This window comes from Aythya ferina, assembly GCF_964211825.1.
Source record: "Aythya ferina genome assembly, chromosome: 12".
NCBI lineage: Eukaryota > Metazoa > Chordata > Aves > Anseriformes > Anatidae > Aythya > Aythya ferina.
The window spans coordinates 4,342,292-4,359,948 of record NC_140308.1 but is presented as its reverse complement, the minus strand read 5'-3'; the positions used below and the strand labels follow the sequence as shown (position 1 = coordinate 4,359,948).

The window sequence follows — 17,657 nt, the reverse complement described above, 5'->3', positions numbered from 1 at the left end:
CCAATTTGAGCATCCCAGTCTAACATTTTCAACACTTATATATGTGCTTGCCCTTGAGATGAACTTTCTCAGGTAGTTTCTGTAGCTGTGCCTGATTTCTGTAGGCCACAGTGTGCACTCTGAACAAATGATTTTTCAATATCAGTAGCCAAAATCCATTTCAGTGCAAATAAAAAACTGGCTGCTTCTGTAGAGAGACTGAAATAAATTTAACATGCCTTTGCCTACGGAAAGCTTTGCTGTTTCTGAGAGTGACAGTCTTTGTAACATTGTCTATTGTCAAATGGTTCTTTCAGGTGGTAGTTAACTTTCTGAGCCTATTTTACAAATGCCTATCAACCACCCTTGTGGTTCTGTATTTCTTCCCAAACAAAATGGTTCTGTCAAAATGTCTGCAGTTCTGGGCTGTGCAACTTCACAAAGTATGCTGATTCAGACCATTATATGTGAGTAGCGACCTAGACAGACCCATGGCCAGCTGGCAAAGCCCTGTGGCCAGACTGAGTTCTTGCACTAGCTCTGGAAGTGGCTGGTAGTTGTGATTTCAAAAGAGCAATTCACAGTTACAGAACCTAGAACTCCTCGTATACCAAGTTGGGATAAATTTGGTTTATTTTCTAATATAAAAAGGAAGGTTTTATAGATACTTGGAAGAAAAACAAAACAAAACAAAAAAGCAAAACACAACAAAACAGAAATATAGATTCTCCTTCTGGAACAGCAAGCAAATGCAATAATGAAATAATGTTTCTAGTCTGGTGTTTTGGAAAACCAGAGGTTGAATGTAGACACGGTAAACAACTCTGGAAGAGTAACTAAGTTGAGCAGTATAATGTATTGTCAGTTAATATATAGGATCTTTCTATGGAAAGGCAGCATCAGCAGAGGAGCTGGTGGCAGGCAGGCATGCAAGGCATAAATCACCGTAGGAGAAACATTTCCTTGAAGAACTGAGCGCATTCATTCTCTGAACTTGCTCCGTCTTTTGCTCTCAAGATGTGGGCCATGCACAGTAGCATAGAGACTGAGTACACAAACAGTATAAAGGGTTGGTCTGCAAAGACAGCCAAAGATATAGGTGAATGTAAAAGGTACATACTTTATTTCTTAATTAGTTGTCCTCATTGGTCAGCTAACCAACTTTCCATGTGCCAGGGCTGCTGGGCTCTGATTCCTTCTGTAGAGAAATGTTCTCCTGTGTTGGAATCGGGATATATCTATGTTAACTCTTCAGTGTATAGGAAATGAATAGTAGGGCTGTCCTGTTTATGCCAGCACTCTGGCTACAGTTTTGTCTTCTATGAAAGCTTCCATGGTGAAGAATGTGCTTGTTCTAGACTTCACTGGCCCAACTTCATAACATCAACTTCATAACATCAACGGACATGTGACAGGGCTGTACTAAAATCTGTTTTTGTTTAGCCTTCAGCTTTACAAAGAAATTTTAATAATGAGGTTTGGAAAAGAAAGGTCTCAGAGGTGATGATTAAGAATTTGCATTCCTAAAATAATACAAGATGAACAACTCAAAAGCATGATGTTAACAGTGCACCTATATCACTCTACATTGAAATACAACAGCAGGCATTGCCCATACAATAATATCTCATTAGTTTCAAGAAAGCAGGAGTTCATAATAATAGAGTATTTATGCAAAGCAGTGGGGGGCTGGGGAAGAGAGAAAGAGAAGGGAGGGAATGAAAGTTGTCTAGCAGGCTGAATACACAAAGCCTTTAGTACTTGAGAACTAATTTTGTTTTTAGTTAATATTCATTGATGCAAGTTCTAGTCTATTGTTAAATGATCCTAGTGAATAATTACATCCATTACTTTGAAATGTTTAAGATGAGTGTGGTGTTGTAAAACCAATCTTTGTTACTGGAATCCTCGCCAAAGCTGCATTGTGGAAACCATGTTGACACTGGTTTGATCATGTTCTTGGAGTCTCAGCAGGGCTCTCAGCACGTACTCAGAACTGCTTCTGTGCATTGTATTTACATGCATTATGTAACCATTCTCGTTTTCTTGGGAACTGTAAGGATGGTATTTCTGTATTCTCAATTCCCTGGAATTTGTCAGCTTTTGAATGTGATCCATCTGTTGATGAGTGAATGGCAACTGTTTATTCCAGAATGAAGCATGAGCTAAAATGCAAACGTACAGCCTCCAGAAGCACTGAACTAAGTTTAATTAGCTCCAGAGTTCATTTAAACTTCAAACAATAAAGTTAACTCACTAGTCAGAGGAGTTAATAATAAATATCTTGCTGGATGCTTACTAGTCAGGGGAGCCGATGATACTATGTTTATTGTTATATGATAAGGCATTTCTGATAACCTTTCTGTTCCTAGATCTATAAATGTCTTATAGGCATTTTCTGACATGGCATAACTCTTTATTTATGCCTCAATTCTCAAATAGAAATACTACAAAGCTGCTAAGTGTCCATGTGTAAAAATGTATTATACCATGTCCCTTGAAAACTTTTGGCAAATGACATTTACCAAACAAATTCTGTTTATCATGGTTGTAGCCATGAGCAAAGTACAACACAAAGGATATATCAGTGTTTGGAACAATGGCACTTTATTGTATCACAAGAGACTAATGCTTTGGAAGGGGACGTGAGCTGGAAAAATGCACCGATTTAGTGATTTTTTTAAATGGGTTTATAACCAGAAGCAAAGTAAAGATTGACTGATTATTATCTTATCACTTCAAACTTGCTAAGCATTGTAATCATTACAGTTATTCTAATGTGAAATAAAAGCGACAGTTATTCAAACAAATATGCTAACATTTCCGCATTCTAACACTACAAAGGCAGTAGTTTAGGAAATCTATATCTTTAATCCCCAGTGCAGTCATCAGAGTATTTGCAATTAATGACAACCATACCAAGTCTAAGAGAAAAAAAAAATATTAGAAATTGTGCATTTTTCATCTATTTGAATTAGGGAAAAAAAATAATTACAGTAAATACTATTTTTTTTGGAAAGGAATTGAATGAGTAGATGTAGACTTTCCACTGAATGACTGGCAATTTTGTTGTGTTGACAATTATGTTGCTACATAGAATTCACAGTCATAGGAAATAACTATGTAATTTATTAAATCATAGAGAGTATTTAAATTGGTCCATACTAAGTCAGTATTGTAATTACTGTGTGGTAAGCCAGCATCTTGTCTGATCTGTCTCAGCATGATTACTATATGAAAATAAATATGACGCTGATAAGAAATATAAGAAATATTGTTCACTAGAGGTATTCTGGTGTCCTTAATCTCCACACTAGGGATTTCTGTTTTCATTTTTAGTGTTAGGCTTTCGTTCAGCAAACAGGCCCGTTGTGGGTGTTCATGTCTGGAATGCTGGCTCAGGTAGCTTTTCATTACACCTCTTTTTGTTGACTATGGAGTTTAAAATAATGAAAAATTCTATTGACTGGTTGCAGCTTTGTGTAGAAACTGTCGACTATTGGCTTAATCCATACTCTTAAAGCTGACAAAAAGGCTTGGAATCAAACACGGCATTAATTTCAACCTTAGCTTGTGGTCACGCTGATGCTAACTATGTGCTGGTAATATTATGTACACAGCGTTTACATGAAAGTGGATATCCACATTTAGAAACCAGCAAGCAGCCACATGGCACTACCACTCAGTGTATATTTGAAATGTAGAATTTGTTAAGTAATTAACACAAGTTTCCTCTATCATTTCCTTCATATGCAATGCCACTTGTTTAAATGTGAGCCTCCATGTAGCAACACCACCCTTTTAAGAAGTGAACGCAAATAACAGTATCACCTAGCTTCTTGAATAATTTTGAGTTTTATATGCTACCTATTCTTTGTTGTTGTTGTTGTTTAATTTTTACTTAGTAAAGAGAGGCAGAAACTTCAGTAGTCTGATGCTCGTTCCTTGGTTTATCTATGTAAACAACTTTCACATTGCTTTTAAATGATCTTGACTGACAGAATTTACTTTCCCTCAGGTCAGTTCTTTTGTGGAAGATGCCAAAGACTGTCTTTCTTTAAAGTATAAAAGCCTGTGTTTGATGTGAATAGAAAGTGTTCTGGGAATGACTGTGTAGAGCAAGATTACATGGTGCAATTTTAATTACATTGTTCTCAGCAGTGCTACTTGTCTGATCATAGTGTGAGAGTCAAAATTCAAACCAAGGTTATTTGGTTCTGTAACCATTAGTCCGGCTCTGGTATTGTTTGAAAGAGATAACAATAAATTGAGCAAGTTTAAAATCCAGCAGAGTTTTGAGAGGTGGCTTTCCCGGTTAATCGCATAGAAGTTTTGTACTTTATAGGCTGCAGTTAGGAGGTTGGTTTTCCATGGTTTATGGAATGGGCTGTGTGTTTGAATTGGGTTGATACTCGAGTAAAACAGAAGTTTAACCATCAACTAATTTTGCAAACCGATACGTAATTTAGATTTTTGAAGGTAGTCTCAAAAGCTATTTGTAAACTGTGTCCAAGGGCTGTATTTTAATAACATAGCTTTTAGACTAAGGACTGAAAAGGAGCTTAAGTCTATTATTTATGCATTTATTGGAAAAAACCAACCAAAAAAACCTTTTTACTGGTGACTCTTTAAAAAAAGAATATGGAGGGAACTCAGTTGAAAGAACTCGGTTGAAAACACTGCAAGAAAATTGTTATTTCTCTGTCAAGATCATTGATAGAGAAGGTAAGGCGGCACAAGGCTTACCCATGTAAATGAAGAACTTTGTTCCAGTTCCAGTTCCAGTTTCCCTGGGAAAGTTGAACTATCCACTGAATAAATGGCTTGAGCACTTTTTCAGGCATGGTATTACTCATTCAGCAGCTGGGAAAATAGGCTGGCAACCTACAGAATCCATTTTGAAAGGAAAATATTACACAGTGGATTTATTACTCACTCTTGTTTCCTTTTATGCATTGTAAATGATGCGTCATTCTCTATTTCAGAAACAAACTCCTACCACTGAGTGCTATTTGGAAATTAGTTGCACACGGCACAAGCTGAAACCTTTATTCCTAGGGATGCCTTTTAAGAAAACATTACTGTATGCCAAGAAAGACTTTTATCATAGTTATGATTCCAAGAGAAGGGCAGTTGTAAATAGACATCCAGGTATTTCTGGTTTTGTAACATTTGCTAGCATGCGTGACCACTAGTTTTATTTCTTAGGGTTGAAGTTAGTGCCTGTAGTTAAAGGTGAAGTTGATTCTGAAGTTCAGTCTTGAGGTTAGGAAGCAGCCTGTGCAACTCACTCTTGCATTACAGATTAGTGTGAATTTATTTCACACGGAAGGTGAAACCAAGACCCAAGATTGAGAAGATGAAGGCAATTCTGCCTCTGGACAGTATCTGTGTAAAAAGCACTTCGTATTGATAGCACGTTTAATGAAAAGCTCTTGGACTTTGACTTTTTGTCTCAACATACCGCTACAGTTAGAGAGAAAGATTAAGCAGTACCTTTTTTTTCCTCTACCCATCTCCAAAAAACAGGTGTACAATGGTGTGAGTGGCTGCCACGGATTGACTATGGGATGAAAGATAGTAGTTTCTTCTTCCAAATCAGAGGTACTTGTACTTCCAACTGAAGAAACAGACAAAGCAGACATTCTCCAATGAGACCCAGTATTTCATTTCTGACATTTAGTAGGCTTCTTAATGATGGCCCAAACTTCAGCTAAATGTAAATATCTGCACAATTTAGTGAATCTTCTGTTCATCTAACAGTGTATCAGAATTCCAGCGATTCACTTAAGGCTTATAGAAAGCCAGCTGAATATTGACAAAAGCACGTGCCATAAGAATTTAAAAATAAAATAAATAAAGGAGAGGAAATAAGTTATGACAGATCACATTAAAAAATGATAGATCAGTGTAATTATAACAAACCGACCTTGAAGGCAAACAGTTTTAATTGTGAACTTGAGGGAAAAAATCCCTGTGACCTGCAGCTAATTGTCTAGTTAACTGAAAACCTTTACTAAATAAATTTGTGGCTTTGGAGACATTTTAAAAACATACTGGTGTAAATAAGGTATTTTTGTGCTGGTTGGTGCTGTAGTTATTTCCTGTGAGTGATTGCTTGTTGTTACTTTTTGACATCTGCTGGCAGCAATTTATTTACATAGTTAAATCTCCTGGGACCCTGTTTCTTCTGCTGAATATAACCTCAACTGATTAGTTTTCAATAAACTGCATATATCAAGAAGCTTGGTTTGGGTAGCATTTAGGGTGACTGTTCAAAGATCAAATGTATATTTGTGCTGAAGCCAATATGCATGGTCAGGAGTACACTGCCTCTTAAAGCTTTACTCAGAGAACATTTGAAGGAAAATATCCATTATATCCCACTGGGAATTTCTGCATGAACTCAGACTTCTGTCCCACCTTCCTTTTGCTATAGGATGCAATTAATTTTCTATCGACAAATTTCTCACAGTAATTTGCTGAACCACAGCGTATTGAATACATTTGAATGTCTTTGATTCTGTCTGCGTGTGTCCTGGACTCAGCCTGTGAAAATAATTTCATTGTATGTTCTCTTGGGATTCTCAGCAAAATGTGATGTAACCCTGCGAAGATGGAAAAGTATTGATCATTTGCATTGTGATGGGAAACCCTTTCATTGAAACTAACAAAGTTAAAAAGAATCTTTCCTACATATTGCTCCTGGATTTGGGGTCATTTGGACTGTTTGGAATCAACACTGTCTTAGCAGTGAGATGTCACGTTCCTCCAGAGATCTGACAGCTCCTCTGAGACTAGCTACACAAATGTAATATCAGTATAAGTGTCCTCTGCATTTCCAAAGAGACAACAGCTCCATTTACACTGAACTATGTGTTGCGCTCAGAAGATCAATGGCTGTGATATAACATCTTAAGTTTCATTTTTTATTTTTTTCTTCAAACACGTTCACTGACATCATATTTTTTGTTGAAACAGTAATTTTTCTCCAGGGCTTAGAGCCGAAGCTGTAGTATTACCATGACTTTATAACGCAGCCACTGACCTAAGTGATCAGTCAATAACATGTCTACATTGTAATGAATAAGTTGAGATAACTTCCAGCTGAGAACAACTCATTACAACTCCTTCCACTTGATTAGATTTTTGCCCTAAATGAGACAACAGGCAGCAAAAAAATATGTGAAGGTATCATGCAATGTGAGCTGGTGAAGTCTGCCTCGGGGGAGAAGTGCCTTCAGTTTGAGTTGTAGTGTTTGTATTTTTCCATAATTTCAAGGAGCTAGAGATTGCTGATGGAGTCCTGTTGGTAGAAGTGAATTTGCTGAAGAACATGAGATGCGATTGTGGGGTGTTCTGGCTGAGAGGAAGAAAAGAGTGAGCATGGTGGAAAAGGCAAGAATTAGCAGGGCCAGAATCCTTCTTAAAAAGATGGCAATTCTTGACTTTGGTGTTGCTGGAGTCATTTTTCTCATACAGCATTCTGTGCTCTGTGAAAATACTCACTGAAGTCCCCAGCAACATAAATTTTGCTTCTATGCTGGGCTGGTATGAGTTGTGCTGTTTGTGGTTGTTCAGCTCTAACTCAGGGTACCTGATGCCATACCAATAACTAGCCAAGCAGCGTTGTGCTGTGCTAGAAGAGAGGCAGAGAGCTTGGTGACATGAGAAAAGATGTCAGAATGCAGGGCTGGGTATAGCAGGAGGCAAGGATGGAGCAGAACACTGCTAAGGTGGCACTTCAGTGGGGAGGGAGCTGCTCATTCTGGAATCACACGTAATACCCATTACCCAAAAGCAGAGGAAGCCTTTAGTCTAGTATCACTTATAGCTCAGTTGAAGTGCACTACAGAATTTCAAAGTGTTAATAATTTTTCCAGCTCTGCAAGGACTGTCAGTGGTAGCCAGGTAACATGGGGAGAGGGAAGGGACTGACATGATTATTCTAGCAAAAACGTTACACCTTTTATTGGTGGTGGCTGGTTTCCAGGTGAAATACCTCCTGTTGATCTATGAGAACCTTATCTGCTGTTGGTGGTATATTCTTCCCGTGTATTTTTACAATGCAGAAAAAAAAATAATAGTTACTATTAATAGCTACAGTACATACTGTTGAAAGGGTGTTTTCTGAAGAGCAGATACATATGCCCTAGTGCCTACTGGATGAACTGTTGGCCTAATTTGCACATTTTAACAAGACTGTGCTCAAATCTCATCATCACACACAAATTGCATGGAGATGTTTGCCAATTTAGGTAATCAATTTGTTTTTTCTTTTTATTTTTGCCAGGTTAGGTAATCAGGGTGTGCAAGGATCAAGTCTGCTGTTTAGTTTTTGTTCTTCAAAGAAGTTGAATATAGATGCACATTTGTGTGTTCAGCAATCCTTGTAATATTTTGATGAACTGTTGCTTATGTCTCCACAGATTTTGACTATCTATATGCTAAATAACTCATCATTATAATTTATTTCAGAAGGCATATAAAGAAATTACATAGATACAAAAGAATCATAAACATGAAAACATAAACACACAGTGGAAGATAACAGCCCAGCATTGATTTTTTTAAATAATTCTGTTGCAGAGCTAGAACTTAACATCAAACCATTAAAACAAAACAAACAAAAAAATGCAAAAAGTTTTCATAAAATTAATTTTATTAATTTTATTAAATATTCAGTCAGATTTTTTTGTGTACGTGAAGAAGTCTTTTAGTCTTGTGTGCAGCTTGTCTAAGCCACAACCCCATTATTTCTAAAGAACATTTAGATATTAAATAATGATTAACTCACTTTTTAAGGAAAAAATGTGTCCCAATTTTCTAAAAGTTGCTGCTTTGCTCAGTTTTTTTTTTTCTTTCCCTAATTTCCAATTATATATATATAAACCATAGTGATGGTAAATCTTTGCTAAACGTGCCAGAGTTAGGATGATTGAGATTAGGGCTAACACACAAAATTGTGGTATGCTTTACTTTTCAAAATAAGTCTGGAATAAGTCACCCAAGGAATTCAGCATCACCATAAAAGGTGGTTCCTGTTGCCTGATAATTTTTAGCTTAGATTTCAATGTAAAGGAACTGGCTATGTAAAACTTAAGTCTGAAGATGGATTTTCTAAAGTAAACCTGCAGCTTCTCCATGATGGGTGCTTGTTGCGTGGAAGGAAACTTGCTTTACTGTTGCTTGTTCCCAAAATCTGGTGGTGGAGTTAAAGTAGTGGCTTTCTAAAACAGTGTTTCTGTGCCAAACATACCGTTTCCATTGCTCAATGTCCAGTGCAAGTGAATAAATATTCTGATTGATTTATGTGCTATGAAATGATTTTGGTTCAAAAGATTGGAATGAACTATTGACACTGTTTTTTCTGGAATATAGTCCGCTTCCAGAAGTATTGTGGGGCAAAATTTTTCTCTTTCAGCTCTTTCTTCTTTTCCTGTTCAGGTATTTTTGAAGAAAAACAGCAGAAATAAACAGGCTGTGGGCTCCCTGCCAGAACCCATGTTCCAGAGATTCTTTTTGAAGGCCTCTCAAAGGAAGGAGAAAAGCTGTTTCTCCTAATTGACAATATTGCTGGCTTGAAAAGCAGGACTTCTTTGTTTCTGAGCTGCCTTTGTCATAATCTGTTCTAACAGTTGCCTTCGCTAATCTTGAATGGATTTAGGTTGTCCAGATGTTTTGGTTCCAGGGAGATTTCATCCTATCTACACTGACAGGCTAACTGATCTCTTGAAGGCTCATAACACTTCACGTTTCTATTACTTGGTGTTAGGCTGCTGTGTGACACCCTGCACCAGTCAGGCATTCAGCAGCACGGCTAACACTGTCATGGGGTGGCCTGTTATTACCATCTCCTTAGTTGCTTGCCTGCTTCTTTCAGTCAACACCATTATTTATGGCTAACAAGAGCTTTGGTAGGTTATGGCACTTCATGATTTTTTTTTTTTTTTTTTTTTTTTAATATATATACAACAGCACTCAATCACTTTTGCTTCAACAATCACTTTTCTCGTTGCAGTTAATGAAGCTCAGCTTTGCTGGTTCCTATGTGTTTAACTGTTGTATTTTGCTAATATCTTTGAGCAGGGAAGACTTTTTAGAACAGACAAGGGTTCCCTGCTGGGCTGGAAAGTTAGCTTGCCTTTGTGCAGCTCTAATGTGCTTATCTCGTCTCTTTAGACCTCTCACAGGTACAGCTTCCCATAGAAGAAAACAACTTGTCATTTCAATATGATCTAAAGATACTTGTTAAAACAGATTAAAAAAAAAAAATACACAGGATAAAATTCTGTTGATGCTATAACTCCCACTGACTTGAACATGGCTAGACTGTATTTACACAAAGGACCCTAACCTTCATTACTATAATAATTAAGTTTCTGTGTTTGATATGTATTTTCAGTGTGAAATTTCCTCACTGAAGAGCTGTTTTGTTGCTAGCTATCATTAGCTAACATAAAAATGTGTACACATATATAGAGATATACAGAGGATGTTTCTCTATGTTTATAAATACATATATTTAATTATTCAAATATCTGTAGAGATTGTCAGAGAAAATTATGGATTCTGTACTTCTGTTCAAAACAAATTAAACTTCTGAGAATTAAATTCTGAAAAAAGAAGACTGAAAAAAGAAGACTGAAAGAGGAATATATCAGCTTAAGATGCTTTTGTATATAAGAAATCTATTTTAGCTTTTTTTTTTTTTTTTTTTTTTTTTTTTTTTTTTAATCTTTTTACGTAGTTTACTAGAGATCCAACTGTTAACCTTTCAATGTTTTAAAATGGTGTTAAAACATTTGTGGTTCATTATCATAAATATCACAGTTGTGTAGAAACCTCACATATGTAGCACATCATAACAGCAAGGTGGGATGTACTGAACTGATGAATATTAGGAACTTGAAATTTCTTGCTGAGGTCTATTATAGGTAATATTTCCAATCACAGCTTCCATTCCCAATCATTACGATAATGGACTTGTGGTTTTACACAAGAATCCTTTTTCCAGCAGTTGCCTTGATAATGATAAACTCAAAGTCAGTGATTAAAGCCTTGGGATGCATGCAGGTATTGTTAATAATGGTGGACAAAAATACTCTGTACAGTTTGTATGTGAGAGTGCCTTCTTACAGAAAGGAGTAAAAGTCTAGTATAGGAGGCTGAGAAATGAACAGAGGATGATGAGTGACATGCATGTTGTTTTTCATTGGGAGATGCTTGGCAGTATTTTCATTCTGCTTGTATGGAGTTTTGGAGCCTGTCTCATACCATATGGCATATTAAGCACAATAAAGATGTTCATTTGGCAGCTGGAGCATGACTAGGAACATCAGAAGAGTCATATATGCATCAATAAATTAAGAATTCTGCTTTCATGTAAATAAATATTAGATCATTTTTTTAATTGGCCATTGAGTTCTTGACAATGAGACACAATCATTTTGTGGTCATGCCTGGTATAGCATTTCCAAAATTCTAGTTTATAACTATAGCTGAACAACTCCTTTTATTTATTTATTTATTTATTTATTTATTTAATTTATTTATTTGTAATTCTATAGCACCCTGAGTTGCAAGTGGTCTTTTTTTCTGAAGAGCTTACAATCTAAACTCCTTAAGCTCTAACACAGTGTGTGTAAGAGGTTGTGGGAAGATTCAGTATGTGAGTGCGTGTGGACAGTCAACAGGCTACCGTTCATCCCATCTGTTATACTGCAGCTGGGTAGTATGAATAATGTTAGTTACCCATCTCATGGCTTTCCTCATACCTAATCTCTGTGATAAGTGCACGAGCATCATGAACATCATAATCCATCATAAATAACCATTATCATGGTTGTGAGGCAGTGAAATGTTTTATGCTGGGATACAGCCTTTTCATTTTAGAAAGACTGCCAGAGGGTTTGGTATCTTCTTTCATTGAAGCATAGCAGACTCCTTTGGGCATGTACTATCCATCCTGCTATTGTAGACCTTGGTAACTGTTCTTAATTTTTGGTATTAGGGCACTACTTAAATAATCTGAAAAGTTCTTATTGAAAGAACTGTTTGTAATGGGATGTTTTATTTCTGAAAAGAGATATCCATATTTTCTTCCTAAAACCTAGCACTTCTGAACACTTAGATAGGCCAGTGAATTGACTCTGAATTGACTTTTTTTTTTTTTTTTTTTTCCCCAGAATCCACATGAGTTTAAGGAAGCAAATGTTCCTGGTGAGGGGCATTGTGAGAATTACTGGGAATGTAACACAACCTCATACAACATTCCCCAGTCATCCCAGTCCAGGAGGCATCATCATTCTGATAAAGTTCTCATTTGCCTCTAACTTCAGACTAGAGATTTTATCTAAGGCTACATTTCTCTTCAACTCTCTTAACAATTTGCTTCAACTTCATCTCTGTTGGCCCCTGGTCCATATAATCTTCAGTGTTCTCTATCCTTATGATCACTTCATCTCCTTCCACCCACTTCTAATTTCTCTCCTACATATCAGTACTTCTCATAGCCCTTTCATTTTCTTTCCCTCTCTTTGCTATTAACCTCGTCAAATACCCTTGTTTCTATGGTAGATTTGGGAATTGAAAGCATGAGTGCTTTTGGATGAGATATGGTAAGAAAAGTTTCCCACTTTCAAGGAACTTTACCTCAGCCCTTTGATGGAAAAAGTGCAGTTTCATAAAGTAGGGCCAATAGGTGAGCAAAATATAAAAGGTCTGAAAGTGTCAAATTCATAAGTCCAAGTAAACATAAAATATAAATTCAAGTATCTCTCCTAATTCAATGTGTCAAATCTGCATGTGGTCTTTGAACTTCTGCAATGCATACATATGGCAGCAATGTTGGAACCTCAAGAATTCTGAGTGCTGAGCAGCAAAGTGGGAGAATTGTATTCCCAGCCAACTTCACCCCTCTTTTAGAAACATAACACAGCATGGCTTCCTTCTGAATGTGGTGTTTGGCTGGGTGATATTATAGAGCTGAACTCTGACTTTTTTTTTTTTTTTTTTTTTTTTTTTCCTCCAGTGATTACTCTGCTACAGTCGTTAGGCTTTTCTTTTATTTAAGTTTTAGTAGGAGTCTTTCTGCTCCTGCTATGAATTTGCCACAGATGCCCATTTTTTCCCAGTTGTAAACTATTAATAAAAATTAATATATATATATTTATACGTGCTAGCAGCTTTGGCTTATGAGAAGTACATATTTATTCAGTAAAACAAGGTAGCTTCGCAAAGCCATGTTTCATTGTTTTTTAATGGGAGGAGAAGGATAAGTTAAAAGATAATCCACTCATAATTTATCAAGGCTGTAATCTATACAGTGATTAGTATAGAAAATTTCAATTTCCCATATTTGTGGTGACAGGGAAACTTTGTCTCTTTGTGGGTTGATAGCTTTAGGAGATTGCAGAGAATCTGTTAAAACGCCTGTCATGTCACCATCATCAATTGCAATCCGTAGTTTTACTCCGGGGAGGCCTTACCAATAGAGAACCTTCTATCAAAACCCTTCTGTGATCACAGGACCCTTTCTGCAAGCAGTTCCTGGCTTCAGAGAGCAGCTGCGGCTCTTTGGGCAGCACAGATGCCAGCCTGGTCTGAGCACTGGGAAATTGTTTCAAAGTGCTGCTGCTCCGAAATTCTGTGGTTCGCACCCTGCCTGCCCCCAGCTTTTACTGCAACATAAGACTTTGCAAGCCGAGGTCTGCGACGTGACAGACTGAGATAGATTTGTCTGGAGGGACTACAGTATCTGAGGGGAAAAAGAGCTTTTTGTTTCTTTTTTATTTATAATCTCTCTTGCTTTCAGCAAAATTCAATGAAATGGCAAATGGGCTGATGAAATTCTGGTTTGATATCCCACTGTGAATCCAAGGATAGTACTCTTGCCCTCAAGTAAATCTGAGGAAATGGGAGCAAGCTTTCATTAAAAATACGTAAGCAAGCCCAAACCTTGTGAAGACCAGATCCTTCAGGTATTGGGATCGTTTTTCTAAAAGACGCTTGGTGACATTAAGGTTTGGATACTTCACAGTAAAAGGGTAGTCAGGCTTGAATTTACAGGTTCACAACATAAAGTTCTTTTAAAAATCACACTGCAGGCACTGAATTTCTTTGTCAGAGTACAGGGTGCCCATGTTCAGGCGCTGCAGAGGCCTCTCAGTGAGGTGAGACCTGCGCTGCCCGAGGCAGGCCTCAGCCACCTCCAGCCATTTCCAGAAAGTTCTGTGGCAGCCCCCCCTCAGCGCGCCTGAGTCCTTCAGCGACACCAGTGGCGCCTCAGCGACAGCGTATTTAAGAGCAAAAAATCCTGCCTGGCAGTGAGAGATGAGGGAAAAAAAGTGTGAGAAAAAGCAATGTGAACCCCAAGGGCAAAGGAGGAGATAAAGGAGGTGGTGCTCCAAGCAGGTATTCCCCTGCAGCCCATGGGGAAACCGCAGTGGAGCAGGTGGCTGAGTCCTGAAGGAAGCTGCGGGCCACGGAGAGCCTGTGCTGGAGCAGGGGAAAACATGAGGACGAGACGAGGTCAGAGATAAAATGTTAGGTATAGACCACAGCCCCAGTCCTTTGTGCTGCTGAGGGGAGGGGAGGAGCTGGGAGTGAAGGAGTGGGCTGAGTCTCAGGAAAAAGGGGTGGGGAAAGAGAGGATTTAGTTTTGTCTTTGCTTTTTACCATCTAAATCTAGTTTAATCATCCATAAATTAAACTGTTTTTCCTCAAGTTGAGTCTGTTTGGCTTGTGATGGCAATTGCTAAATGATCTTTGTGGCTTTATCTTGACCCATGGGCTTTTTCATCTTATTTTCTCCCTATCCAGTTGAGGAGGGGAGTGAGAGAGCAGCTGGCTGCTTACTTAAACACTTAAATACTTAAACAATGTCACAAATCTTACATTCTACACCTTATTTTGAATTTTGGGCTTTTTTTTTTTTTTTTTTTTTTTTTTTTTTTTTTTTTTTTAACCTTTCTCATCGATATTCATCATAAAACACAGTTGCATTCAAATTCTGTAACCAGCAACAGTTCCTTTTCCCCTGTGGTGGTTCTACTCTGGAATTCAGTCCCAGTGAATGCCCAGATAGGGAGGTTCTCCACAAGGTTCTCTGGCAGCTCTGGTTTCAAGTTGGCCTGTCTGGAAATGGATGCAAAATTTGATTTGACTTGCAGAGGTGTGAATGAAGAGGATTTTTTTTTGTGTGTGAAATTGTTCAAAGAGTGTTTTGTGGCCATCCCTTGTGAGATTCAGTTTGTGTTTTAACTCACTTATAGCAATTACACAGTCTGGAATAGCCTAGGTTTTGGTGAGGTCATGAGAGAATATAGGATTTTTTTTTTTTCTTTAAAAATAATTATCAAATACAACAAGATAATTTATACAATGAATTTAAACAATTATAAAAAGTGCTTTATTTTCAGTAAAACCATATTGTCTTTGTTCTTCTATAGTCTCTATCCCTGTCTGTAATGCAGTTTTTAAAGATCCAATAGAAATGAAATGTAAAAATAAAATAGCAAGAGCATACAGATAAGCGAAAAGACTGTAGCAGCAGTAACTTAAGGAACAGGTATGAAATATAGAACAGATTGTCTGGGAAGAAAAAAAAAAATCAACACACATGCAAATATATCTTTCAGAGATGTCAAACCAGGAAAAGTTTACTTAGCAATTAAAAGTTTGTGGTGAACACCTCTTAATCATATGGCTAGTAGTTATAGCAATGTTTATTCCAGTATTTTGTGCAAAGTAAATCTACTGGACTCAGAGAAGGAACTAGAGGCAAAACCTCAGATTTTTATCTTCAGGGATGTTTTTCTCTCTATGTCAACCTTCATAAATACTTTAAATATTCTATGTAAAGTAAAACAGGGCTTTTGACAGCTGTTGTTTAATTGAGAGTTCTCCTTAGCTTAGTAGTGCAGCTTGTTTACTATGTCACGATCCCAGTAGTTAATAAGAAATGTTGTAGGTTGATTTTTCCACTATGTAACACTTTTGCAGTAGAATATAAAGTTGAATATTCTGTAAACAACCAATCCCAAAAATAAAGAAAACAAAATTGGGTTATCTGAAACCACTTTGGCAGTAGAAGAGCCTTTAAAGCTCCCTTGTTACATTGAGGAGAATAGCAAGGTCTCTGCTGCTGCCACCTGATTTGTAGAATTAGGTGTGCATTTTGTACTTTTAAGTGATCAGAAAATACTTATGTCCAAAATGTCTAGTTTCTCTCTTCCTTCCCCAACTAACCTAGTAAATCTGCTTATCCTTCTGCAATTGCATATTCATAATGTTGTCTCTGAAATAATAACCATACAAATATAAAGCTTTGAGAGTTTTCCCATAGATTGGAGCCATTTCTTCCTGGTAGACAAGCCAATAACATAAAATTGTTTGAAGTCTGTGTTCCAAAGTGGATACTTAAACTTGTGGTTTTTCTTTTTTTTTTTTTTTTTTTTTTTTTCCTTCCGCAGTGGTGTTTGATGACTGCGAGGGGAATAACAAATTGAACTTCGAAGTTTCTAACCCAGACTTTAAGGTGGAACATGATGGGTCTCTAGTTGCACTAAAGAATGTATCAGAAGCTGGCAGAGCCTTGTTTGTCCACGCACGGTCTGAGCATGCAGAGGATATGGCAGAAGTTTTGATTGTTGGAGCAAATGAAAAACGTGGTGCATTAAAGGTAAGATTAATAAAAAGGACTAGAAGAAAATGCCAAGAAGCTACTGTTAGATATTTACATTGACGTGTGTCATTGAGGACTGTAAGCAGTTTCAATCTGCTAGCAGAGAGATCAAAATTCCATCCGGGCATTGTTGTAACACTTTAGCACTTAGTTTAACTTAATAAAATATTAATTTTCCATGTTTTGAAAGATACTTTACATCCTCAGTTGTAAATACCAAATATTCATAAAGAAATGATTTGTATAAAAGAGCCTGATTATCAAAATTGTCTGGTTCTTCTGGTGAACATTATGCTAGATAACAAGTTTGGCAATAACTGAAAATGGAAAAGTCATACTTCTGAATATGTAATTTAGAATTTACAGAACTTTCATGTTCCCTGCAAGTCTAGGGACATGGGAAAGAATTCCATGCTGTGGAAATTAAATTTTCACATAGGTCTGCTTATCTGATACTACTATGTGTTATATTACATAAATGTGTGCATGCAGGTAACAATCCATATTTACCCTCTGTCTGTTTGCACTGCTGATTTTTGTTCCACTCTTCCCAGTGAATGCTGCATCCATTCTTTTCCACTTTGGAATTTCAGTGTAATACTAACCTCATAATATGGGGAAAAGTGCTTCACAAATTGATTGAAATGTTTACTTCACACCCCTGAGAGTAGCAAAAAGAAATGTGAGATAGCCTTCATTTCTGTGTCATGGCATTTAGTAAGAGGCAGGCAAGACAGTGACTTACTACACAATTAAGCCTGGTACCCTTACAAACCTATAATTTCAAGGAAGTATAAAGCAGCCATGATGAGAATGACTGATCTATTGTCCTATTTTGGTATTTAGACTTTCAGCTTCCAGCATTTTCATTATATTTCCAACAATGGCTTAATATAACTTAAGTCTTCCATTAAAACAATTTAGCTTTAGGGGAAAGGTTGAACAAACTTCTCAAAGTCTGTGGCTGAGGAAAGGTTTTGATCTGCACTTT

At 37.1% G+C, this 17,657-nt stretch overlaps 1 protein-coding gene across 2 annotated transcripts in view; it reads left to right on the top strand.

Annotated features, from left to right (window-relative positions):
* Nucleotides 1–17,657, top strand: part of CDH13 (cadherin 13) — a 487,393-nt gene that overhangs the window by 149,744 nt on the left and 319,992 nt on the right. For both annotated transcript variants that reach the window (XM_084533251.1, XM_084533250.1), the window contains exon 3: nucleotides 16,455–16,663. In XM_084533251.1, coding sequence (XP_084389377.1) covers nucleotides 16,613–16,663 — 51 coding nt within the window. In that variant the 5' untranslated portion in view covers nucleotides 16,455–16,612. The remainder of the gene's footprint in view (nucleotides 1–16,454; nucleotides 16,664–17,657) is intronic.